This window comes from Quercus lobata, chromosome 2, assembly GCF_001633185.2.
Source record: "Quercus lobata isolate SW786 chromosome 2, ValleyOak3.0 Primary Assembly, whole genome shotgun sequence".
Classification (NCBI taxonomy): domain Eukaryota; kingdom Viridiplantae; phylum Streptophyta; class Magnoliopsida; order Fagales; family Fagaceae; genus Quercus; species Quercus lobata.
In genome coordinates, this window is record NC_044905.1 from 30,105,508 (window position 1) to 30,117,308 (window position 11,801).

An 11,801-nucleotide genomic window follows, 5' to 3' on the forward strand; every position below is an offset into this window, starting at 1 on the left:
CTTTTTCGTTTATGCAAAACGTTTTTTTAATAGGAATTTAGAAACGTATTCATGAATTACTATTATTCAATGTAGAGTAGCAGGCTGCTTAGGAGAGATTGGGTTAAGCCCGGCCCATATCATGTAGTTACACACTCAGCTTGCAGCCCAACTTAAACGAGCTACTGACTTATAAACCCAATATGTGTCGTTTTTTTTTTTTTTTTTTAACCAAAATTTTATTAAGATTTAAGAATCAAAAGGCAGTAGCCGCAGTACATGGTTTCGGAAAAAAGAAAAGAAAAGGGCAGTACATCAATTGCACATGCATGGGGTGGCAAAATTAGACACTACCTACAAATCTGACATATTCGGATTGGGTTGACACGATTGACTCATAATAAAACGGGTTGGGTTAGTGTACATTACATAAAACTCGTTTGACCTATTTGATCCGTTTAATTAAATAACATTTTACCAATATACCATTTGAACCTTAGGTATATAAACTTATTAGTTGTTGTGGTTTTTTTTTTTTTTCTTTTACATATTATGATTGATTATTTATGATATCAAGATATGACTTAGTTTTGAATGATTATTTGTGATGCAGTTACTCATTAGTTATAATTTTTTATTAGAAATATTTATTTGTTTGGTTTTTCATAATTCATATCAATTTGGTTAATACTATTTTTTTTTTTTTTTATAAACAGGTTGACACGATTAACCCGTTTAATGAATGAGTTGTGTTAAAGTTGAGGAATCTTAATCCGTTTAATAAACATGTCAGGTTAGGGTTGACCTATATAGTCGAATACTCATAAGTTGACACGACACAAACCCGACATACGAACATGAATTGCCACCCTTACACATGCATGCTTTCAAAACTACAATTACAAGAGAAGTTAGCTTTAAGAGTAACAAAAATTTTAATAGCATAATGAGTTGTTGAGTTTAGAAATCTTTTAACCCAACAAAACTCACGGCTAGGGGTGTTCACGATGTGGCGTGGTGCGGTTTTAGGCCATTTTTAGTACCGCACTTTACGGTGCAGTTTAGCCAAAACCATAACTGCACCGCACCTCATTTTTACGATCACATGTGTGGTGTAGTGCAATGCGATGTATAATTTAACCAAAACCATAACCGTATCGCACGTCATTTTTGCGATCACATCTGCGGTGTGGTATGATGTAAATTGAAATAGAATTAGGGTTGTCCAGTCAACCGATAGACCCGACCCACCCACCTCTGCTGACCGAACTCGACCCGTCGCCAACCGAATCGACCTCTTCGACGGCCAGCAATGGATTGCTTCCTCCAAAACCCGACTTTGACGGGTCGGACGTCAATTCACCTTCTTCAAAATCTGAGAAACCCGATCCGACCGACCCACAAATATTCTAACGTTATTTGATAAATCCGATGAGTTCTAAGATGTTTTTTAGCTAGATCTGGCAAGATTTTGCTAGATCTAGTTGAGTTCTTGGCTAGATTCGGTGAGATTTAGTTGGATTTAGTCAAGTTCTTGGCTAGATCCAGCGAGATTTCGCCAGATCTAGTCGAGATCTTAGTTATTTCCAGCGAAATCTCAGAGGTTTTTGGCCAATTTTCATCGTTTTCTCACTGGATTTCCTCTATTTTCCAGATCTCGACTCGACTCCGACCGAACCCGACCGTTGCTCATTGATGTTCCAACCCGTCTGAACCGATCATCCTCTCGGTTGGCGACAGGTTCAAAGTTTGTCCACCCGATCTAATCGGGTCGGATGCGGGTTGAACACAAACTCGATCCAACCTGACCCGTGGACAAGCCTAAATAGAATATCACATTCTATCATTGCTAGCTTCCCAATCTACCTTTTCCTCTCCTTCCTTCTAAGCAAAAGGAAAAGATTATATGTATCTATATACCCAGATTCAATATCAAACAAAAACAAAGAAAATCCACAAAAATTAAACTTAAATATCTAACATAGGACCCATCAATAAACAAATAATATCTAACTTAAATATCTAACATAGGAAGTTCCAAGTGCTAGTATACCAACGGCAACACAACAATCAATAAAAAAATAATATAATTAACAACTGGTGCAACAACAGTGAATTCAACAAAGAAAAACTTTAACAATAGATTAACTTTAACAACTTGTCCTGAGTGAATAGTATAATATGCCAATAGATTAACTTTAACAAAGAAAAACTTGAATTAAACACATGAATATCTCAATAGTAGAAGAAATTGGTGCAATGTCGGTGAGTAGCCTAGGTGGAAGTGTGGCGGCTAGGGTCTGACTTTTAAGGATTGAGAGAGTGATAAGTTTTTTTTTTTTTACTAATAGAAGTTACATATACGGCTAGGGACTAGGGTATTAAATTATTAATGTACTGATCTTTTGTCCTTATTTTATATATATATATATATAATATTAAATAAATAAATATATTAATATATATAAAGGGTGTGGTGCGGTGTGGTTTATGTAGTTTTCATATTATAAAACTGCAAACTACACTGCATCATGTGGTGCAGTGCACTGTTACTTACGGTGTGGTGTGGTTATGCCATTTTGCGGGTAGTTTTGATGCGGTTTTTACGGTTTGGTGAACACCCCTATTCACGGCTAACGAAAGACAATTAAATAAAAAAATTACTTATTTAACAATAGAAATAGACCAAACAGTTGGATCTTCTTTTTTAAACAGGGCATAAAAACATTCTTTTGCATCTCCTTCCACTATAACGGGGAAACCCCAACCCCAATCTAGATTCTCTCAACCAAAGTTTATAGATGGCTACCCACTTGTGGTGCGTGGGAATGCCCTTTAACTCAGGGCAAAGGGGGCACATTAAAGATTACTCTACAATGCAAAGGTTAATCCAACAGGTAACCAAATCCGACCTAACAATTTCAACATACTTCATCCACTTTAATCTCTCACTTGATTACAAGCTTATATTACTAAACTTGGCATCGTTGTGTCGTTGTATATTGATAGTTTCTTAATGTACCAGATGAAATATATACAATACATAATATATATATATATATATATGTGTGTGTGTGTGTGTGTGTGTGTGTGTGGTGGGCATAAAAATGAAAATTAAAGACTTGCGTACAAGTATATTACAAATTTAAATGAAAAATCCATGACTAAAAGAATTGTTAAATATGTCCTTTATTATATTATAATATAGTAGCATACTTATGTTATCTCAATGTAATTTCATGCGAAATTTTAAAATTTCAAATTAAACCTTCAACAGTTTCTTAAAAAAAAAAAAAAAAAAAACTTTCAACTTATATTAAACTAAAAAACACAACATTATTACACCCCTAAAATATAGGATTCAAAATATAATTTTTTCCATTATTAAAACTTTATGTAATGACTACCATCGCACCCTTTTGCGCGATGGTCACTCCACAAGTATAAGTGTTTGTGGGGTGTAGGGGTAAAAGTCAAAGTTCAAGTTTCTAAAAAGGAGCTTTACACACATATACACTTAGATTAGACTAGAGTAAAATTCTATCTTATATATATATAAAAAAATAAAAAAAATAAAAATTTATGTAATGACTATTCAATTGGTATATGTCACAAAAAAAAATTCGGGAAAAGTCCAAAAAAATCCTTTAATTTATTCTTGTAACAAATTAAACTCCATATTGTCAAATGAACCATTTCAAATCCCGCAATTTTTGTTATTGTGCCAAACACTTAAAAATTATAAAACAACTGAGACCATGGGTGGGGTTCTGTTTGGCACAATAACGAAAGTACGAGGTTAAAAGTGATGCATTTCTCATTTAAAAATAAAGGGTTTAATTTATCACGAGAAATATTCTCAAACCACTGCAGAATTCGTAGCATCAGGAATATTCTCAAACCAAACGTGAATCTACCTTCCATCTCTCGTGCTTTCTCTAAAAAGGGACAAAATTGCCAAATGCCCATTTCGGGAAAACTAATTAGCATTTTGCCCTTCTTTCCAAACTAAATAGGAAAATGTCCCTCTTTTGAAACTCGACTTTTTTAAAATCGAGTTAAGCCCTATAGTGACGTTTTGAAGGACCTATAGTGACGTTTTTAAAGACTTATAGTGGCGTTTTATAACTTGATACTCATGAAATCGAGTTATAGGCAATTTTATTGCCTATAACTCGATTTCATGGATATCAAGTTATAAAACGTCACTATAGGTTTTTAAAACGTCACTATAGGTCCTTAAAAACGTCACTATAGGGTTCCAGAATTTTTTTTTTTTAACTCGATTTTGAGAAAATCGAGTTTCAAAAGAGGGGCATTTCCCTAATTAGTTTGAGAAGAAGGGTAAAATGCTAATTAGTTTGGCTGAAAAGGGCAGAAGCCCATTTTGTCCCTCTAAAAAGTGACCGATCTTTAAATTGTTGGCACATGAAAATTTGAGAAATGTTATGTTTGCAATATTTTCACATTAAATTATAATTGATACATTATTACGGGTTATAATTAGTAAGAAAAAAGTAATATCAGCAAAGATTTAAATTAGAACCAATAACAATTTATAACTCATGATTTATTGTAAAAGTATTATGAAAATATTGTTTATCATATAACCTCTCTAAAAGTTGGCTCCACGAATCACAGTGATAGTAAACGGTCTTAAGCCAATAGCAGCTGGCTTGGACTTTTGAATGCCTGAAATACTACTTTTCAACGTATTATTAAGATAGGTTGAGTTCAGGTCGAACCAAACAAAATATAATAAAAGTGACATTATGGACTTTAAAGTTAAAATATACAAGTTTATATTATAGCATATCCCAAAAAAAAAAAAAAGTTTATATTATAGCAGATACATGCAGAAATAAGAAGAAGAAGTGCAACACACAAGTCCTGCAGATTGAAAAGCTGTGAAACTGTGCAGTGTGCAAGAGAACAGCTAGCTATTGAGGACTACCCAGGTCAGTTTTTATTGCCCTCATCAATAAACACTATCAAACTAGTTCTTTCCATTCTTCCATCATCAAGTTTAGCATACTGTTTTACATTCATATATAGTTTCTTTTTTTTTGGTTTGCTTGAGATAGACATTCATATATAGTTTATTTCTTTCATCAAGTCCAATTTGAGTTTTGTTTTTGGTTTTTTTTTTTTATAATGAGGATCAGAGGAGTTGGTATTTCGTATTCATGAAGAGGCCGGTTGTGTTTATTTACTTTGTGTTGGTTTGACTTCACTGTTTTACATTTTTTTTTGTGGCTTTACTTGGGTCCTACACCTATAGTTACAGTATCACTTTTGGATTATGTTATATATCTCATGCTTTATAGTTTTGATGTTATAGTTGGCTGGTTTTGAGAGATTCAATCCGGTATGGCAACTGGGTGCTTATGATTTTTGACTTTATGAGATCGAATTGCTCATTTCTTGCTATAACTTTTACAGTAACATATTCATGATGGGTACCTTAGAAGAGTTAGATTTTGATCCCTGAAATTTGGGATAAGTTCGATTTTGGTCCTTTAATTTAAAAAACTCGGATTTGATTCTTGAAATTTCAAAAAGGAAAAAATTCCATCTCTCCTTGTCTATGAAACTGGTTCGATTTTGGTCCCTTAAATATGAGGTTGGTTCGAATTTGGTCCCCTACAAATATAGTTAATTCAATTAATTCTCTTAAAAATGGGATGCCTTTGCATACCATTAGTCACTGAAACAGAAAAATAGATGAAGGGAGCAAATTGTTCTATTTCTAAAATTTCAGATAGCAAATCTGAAGTTTTTAAGTTTAAAGAACCAAAATCAAACCTACACCAAATTTTGGGAGGAAAAGTATAATTTATTTCCCCCCTTTCAAAAGCAAGTACCAGTAGTTTCTTAAATACCAAGGGTCAGTGGTCTAGATTGGGCCTTCTCAGAAAAAAAAAAAAAAATGCTTGAAAGGTTGAAGTTTCTGATATCTATGTCTTTAGATGTGTCATGTTGCCATTCAAGTTGTGAATCCACATGGTTTTTTGCGTAGTGATAAATACATGACTCACCATAAATGTCTTTTAGGTTTTTATTAATTTGATTCATCAGCAGTGGAAGCACAAGTGCCTATGAAAGGCCGTGACACTCTAGAGAGAAAGAACAGCAAACCATTCATCCTATGGATCAAACTTAAACAGTTTTGGACATGCTTGAACTTTGCATGAGAGAGAACGAGTCCGTTTATTTGCAATTGGATTTGACATGCATCTGTCATTTCATGAAAATTTAGAAAACTTTCCTTTAGCGCAACAAAATTGGCATATTTCATATGTTCACTAAATCAAAATAGACTCAAATCAGATGCTATGTAAAAAAGAATAGAACAATATTATATGTAACAAGGATTTAAATTGTCTTTCCGTCAAAGAGAACTCCAGCCAAAAATGTAAATCTACTAAAATGAGACATGAATGTTTGTAAGCTTATCTCTTATATTGAAGATTTCTTTTAATTTTTTTTTTCTCTTTGGATGTTGCAGTTCTATATTACAAAGCATCAACTCGGTATTTGCATCATGCGTGCTTTTTTGAGCTGCCTCAGCTTGAAAAAGAATAAACAAAAACCTCGGTATCAAGAGGCTATCATTCTTGCTTCTGAAACATCTTGTAAGTAGAAAATTTGAGCTGACTTGATCAATTTTAACTTACAAATGAAATAATCAGATCAAGGACAGACAGCTTTAAGTTATCAAATTTATTTCTTTTATATATCCTAATTAGACCCTGCTTCAGTTTTTCTTCTTTGTGGCCTTTCTCTACTTGCTCTCAGCTACACAAACAAGTGGAAATATGAAACTGAAACAGAAAGCATATTTATTCAGATTAAGGAAGTCTATATTCTAGCCTATCTAGGAAAAGATTTTTCAACTGGCTTTTCATTCGCTATGCTGTCAAGTGTCTTGGTAGTTATTCTCAGCTGCCTGTAGGATACGTCTCCTTTTATTAGTTAGTTAACCTGCAAGGCTAGGACAGTCACATATGCCATGCAATGCCCCGCATTGCATCTGCCAATCAGTCCATGCATTTTGAATCAATGCTAGTTTACTTGATAATGGTTGGTCCATGTAAGTGCTAGCTAAAAGCTTAGCTCACTTGATAGGTTTTTGGCCTTTTGCATTAGTTTACTTTCTCAACCTCATGCCCTGCCATTCCTTCGCAATGGCTTCTTGAGTACTTATTTGTGTGGGATATAACTATGGTCTACGGAAGTGAGTGTATGTAACCAACTGGCTATTGTCTCAATGTACGCTAGCATTGTGCTTACGGATATTTCTCCTCAAGCTATACTCATGCCATTATCAACATGGTGTTGCCTGTATTGCACCCACAATTCAAGTAGAGAAAAACTCCCTCATGCCTCTAAAGTAGATTGAACCAGGTTGTTAGTAGGAGCATCAAGTTCGTTCATGCCTTTATTTTTTACCTAATACAAGTCTGCCAGTAAGTTGATTAAGGTCTACTGCTTAATGCACCATGCTTGTTTCCATGCTGCACATGCCAGGGTGTTTCTCTCCTCTATCTTCGAAATTGCCCTTGCATGGGTGTAGCCTTGGTGTTAGTTGCTGCAAGCATTGTTGTTTAGCTCATTTTCCACTTTGCTTGCCAATATCTTGACTCCCTTGCACATTGTGTGTTGGTTTTGGCATAGGTGCAAGGTGACACCATCTACTTCTATGTCCATCCACCAAGGGAATAACACATATCTAGTTGAATGTGTTACAGTACATGTACTTCTAACCTACCTGTAGGGAGTAAATGCTTGTTCATCATAATTTTTAAAATCTATATGTTAATTTTTTAGAAGTTTTTTAGGTGAAAAAACCATTTGCTAAGATCAAAGTTCTGTTAGTAGGCATATAGGGGAGGGGTGGGGGGACTACCCCTAAAGGCATAAGAAAAATCTGGTTTTCTTTATAAGGAACTTGTAGAGGCAATGCTGAGAGCTGTTAGGGCAGAACAAATTTTCTTCAAAGAGACTATTTGTAATGCTCATTCACTAAAACCTCAAAACCTTTTGCACAATTACTGGAGGGACTGAGGCAGCCAAAGTTGCCACAAAAAGCTGAAGATAAAACAAAGAATTGTCAAAACTGTGTGTTTGATTTGCCATTTGAGACAATCTAATGAATTTTTAAATTTTTGACAGTTACAGTCAATGAAATCAAGGCCTTGTATGATCTATTCAAGAAACTAAGCAATTGCATATATGATGATAGTCTTGTTCACAAGGTATATCTATGCAATGTTTTATTATGTAGCTTCTGATTTGTCTCTTTTCATGAGTTAGTGGTGGTAGCTTGGTCCACTTTCTGAAATCTGTGATCAATATGGTTGAAGGTTAACATAGACTTTTTAACACTTTGATTAGAACTTGAAATTATTGGTGCACCTGTGCTAATTTATTCAAATTCTATTGACAGGAGGAATTCCATCTTGCACTTCTTAGAAACAGCCATAAGCAGAATTTTTTTGCAGACAGGGTCTGTATTTTCTGCGTTGCACTGTACTCTTTGTTTCCTTTTTCTGCTATTGTTGTCTCTTGTCACCTTGTATACTTGAGTTTCTTCTCATGTCAATTATTTATTACTTATAATTTTTCTTTTAAATGTATACTCAATTGGGTAAAACGAAAGGTTGTATCTGTTTATCAAAGAAATCCAACTTGTCAATTTTCTGGAATTCAAAGTGAATTTAGAATAACAAATGGATCTAAAAATGTTTTCATTGTAAAACAAATGATAAAAAACTTTATTATCCATTGTAGCTTGTTGTCCATAATCCGTCTAATTGTCAACTGTCTTACTTTGTACATAACAAATTTCAGCCAGCTGATATTGAGTTATATGCATGCCCACACTAAAACATATTGCAGGTATTTGATCTGTTTGATGTCAAGCATAATGGGGTTATTGAATTTGAAGAATTTGTTCGGTCTTTAAGCATCTTCCACCCAAATGCACCTAAAGAAGACAAAATTACATGTATGACAATTTGTCACAACAATAAATCATTTCCTTCTTCTTAATTTTCATCTTGATGTATGTTTCTTGTTCCAGTGAAGATATAAATTGTATGTTGAAATATGCAACCCTCCCTTTATCTATCCAAGATCTTTTATGATTACTAAGCTGGGAAAGGATTCTTTTGCAGTTGCATTTAGATTGTATGATTTGCGACAGACTGGCTACATTGAGCATCAAGAGGTGAGTTAGAAATTTTCTTTTTGTCCTCATGGTGTCTTTAAATATATCACAAAATCCAATTAATGGCAACAATAATTGCTCAACTGTTGCTAATATTTATGTGGCTTTAACACTCACATGACCATATGCGAAATCTCTTTACGTTTTTTCATATAGCACAAATACTTCAAATTGGAGCCTATCCAGTAGAAGCGGGAATTCCCCCCAATTTAATATCTAGTTAATCTGATATCAAGAATTTAATTCTAACCTATTGTATATGTTATTTTCAACCATATCCTGTAAGGCTTAAACTAGCCTCAATTTTAACCTTGGATAGCTGCCAAAGGAAAATTTTATTGGTAGTGGGGACCAAAAGAATAATCACATCAAATATGTTTTGTTTCAGGATGGTCTTCAAAGTGACATATCTATGATTTCCTTCAAAGATAAAAAATAAAAATAAAAATTAAAGAAATCACAATACAAGACTAAATAAGATATTAGAGGATTCCAATTAGATATCTGGTTTGTTATTTTCCTTCACAATTATTGCAAGCCTGATTATTAGACTGAGCAGTTCTCATTGTTGTAAAAAGGAAATTTTTGCAAAAAAATATCACCATGAACTTCTACAAAGCTTTGGAGAAAGCTGATTTTATTGGAAATTTCATTTATGGAATTGCAGAAGAAGTGTGAGTCATGTTAACAACTACTGTCTGTCATAGCTTTGTTCTTGCATACAATGTTACAGTTACTATACCTTTCCTTATCATATGGTTTTTGTCAGATGTGGTATATAATCTCTTGTGTAAGTATAGCAGCATATAAATCTTGTTCCAAACATTTTACTATTGTTGAACTTCCTAACACTCTCTACAAGTTATCTTTAATCACTCAACTGTTGCGTCCTCTATCTCATGAACTACACAATTGCTACTCTTGAAGTTGAAGGAGATGGTGTTGGCTATTCTAACTGAATCTGAATTGACGCTTTCCGATGAAGAAGTGGAATCAATTGTCAATAAGGTGTTACACATACCACACTTCATATTTGCTGTATTTTCACTCAATGTCTATATCTAAATTTCCATTGGTTGTCAACATTGTTTATTTGTTTAGACAATTATGGAGGCTGATTCAAAAGGAGATGGGAAAATTGATCAAGAAGAGTGGAAGGAATTGGTAGAAAAGAATCCAGCTCTGATAAAGAACATGACTCTTCCATATTTAAAGTAGGTCCTACTGTTGTATCCATGCATCATCTGTTGTTCAGTTCATTTTTTATAATGCTCGGTCATGATATCATTTTGGATTTAAACTCTAGCTAGTTACTACTCTATATCACTAACCATACATTGAAACAAGAATCTTGAGATGGTTTGTATTAGAAGTTATGTTAGGAGAGAGAGTAGAAGTACATAGAGATTAAAGTGGTTCAGCCTCTTGTCCTAACCCCAACAACATCTATGTTGTCTTAAATTGTGTGTTACAATGAGTTGATTAGGGTATACATATAGAGGCTAATCCTAGGCTAACCATATACTAACCTTGGGGTTACTTTACTTGCACTACAAGTAGAATTAAGATTACTTTGATTGCACTACAAGTAGGTCCTAGTAAATTGAATCTATATGGCCTCGGGCCCTGAACCTTACTATATCTAACAGTTTGACTATTCAAGAGTAAAATAAGCAATTCACCGGGGGGGTGGAAATATTCACTAACAAGATGAACTATCCATTTGAAATTGCTTTTACTACTCAAACTATATAGTTATTCTAATTCTTCATAAGTGTTTCCCATTTTCCAGGGACATAACTCTGGCATTTCCCAGCTTTATAATGAACACTGACTTTGAAGAGTAGAAGTACTTGCCAAATAAAAATAGTTCCCCCATAGATGCTGTTCACTTCAAGGCACATTCCCTGTGGACAACTTGGTCAATCATGGTTGCTGCTAAAGTGGCAGAGAGAGGAGCAAAGAACCAACAATCTCTGAGGCGCCTCCCAAGCACTTTTGATAGTGAGATCCAGCCAGTGTATCCTGTTTGCTATTCACAACAACAAATCTTAATGTTTCACCACATAGTTTAGTTTACATTATTTTTCCTCATCTGTATGGCATAAAAAAAAGTTTCCAGTGAGTCATGATATAACATGTTACCACCTTACCTAAAAGTTTAGGTACTGGTCAATTACATTATATTAATTACTTGTAACTTCCATTCAATATGAGACTTAACTACTCATACTGACACTTGTATTTGTATATGCAACACCTCTATGTTAACTGATTGTCACGCATTCATCATTCTTCTTGAGTTTTTCAAGTCTTTAGTTTTACACTATCATACATCCTGATTATCTTTACCCATGGTGCTGCCACTACAAGGGGGAGAATTTCATTGCTTCAGGATTACAACTCCATGAGGTTTGGTTGTCATTTTTAATGATTTGTTAATCGATCAGAATCATTGAGAGTAATTTGGTCAAGTTAGCATTTGAAACCATGCTTAGTCAACGACCAAGTTGTACCTTTTTCCCATTCTAAAAGAGAAGGAATTGAAAACATAAAGACGAGGCAACCCAGACCTTATGCATGTCAATTT

General features: G+C 34.1%; 1 protein-coding gene across 1 annotated transcript; it reads left to right on the plus strand.

Moving 5' to 3' along the window:
* The first annotated feature begins 4,846 nt into the window (after positions 1–4,846).
* On the plus strand, positions 4,847–11,487 carry LOC115975273 (calcineurin B-like protein 7). The gene is made up of 9 exons (XM_031095988.1): positions 4,847–4,937; positions 6,488–6,614; positions 8,155–8,237; positions 8,429–8,488; positions 8,881–8,989; positions 9,159–9,211; positions 10,139–10,219; positions 10,313–10,425; positions 11,004–11,487. The coding sequence occupies exons 2-9, from the start codon at positions 6,524–6,526 to the stop codon at positions 11,056–11,058; spliced, it is 645 nt and encodes a 214-aa protein (XP_030951848.1). The 5' UTR covers positions 4,847–4,937; positions 6,488–6,523; the 3' UTR covers positions 11,059–11,487.
* Positions 11,488–11,801: the final 314 nt, after the last annotated feature.

Bases quoted from the DNA above. Each gene is read 5' to 3' on its own strand.
- LOC115975273 (XM_031095988.1), top strand. From the start codon at position 6,524: ATGCGTGCTTTTTTGAGCTGCCTCAGCTTGAAAAAGAATAAACAAAAA. The intron at 8,238-8,428 runs GTATATCTATGC...TTCTATTGACAG, and splicing joins ATGATAGTCTTGTTCACAAG to GAGGAATTCCATCTTGCACT. The intron at 8,489-8,880 runs GTCTGTATTTTC...AACATATTGCAG, and splicing joins AGAATTTTTTTGCAGACAGG to GTATTTGATCTGTTTGATGT.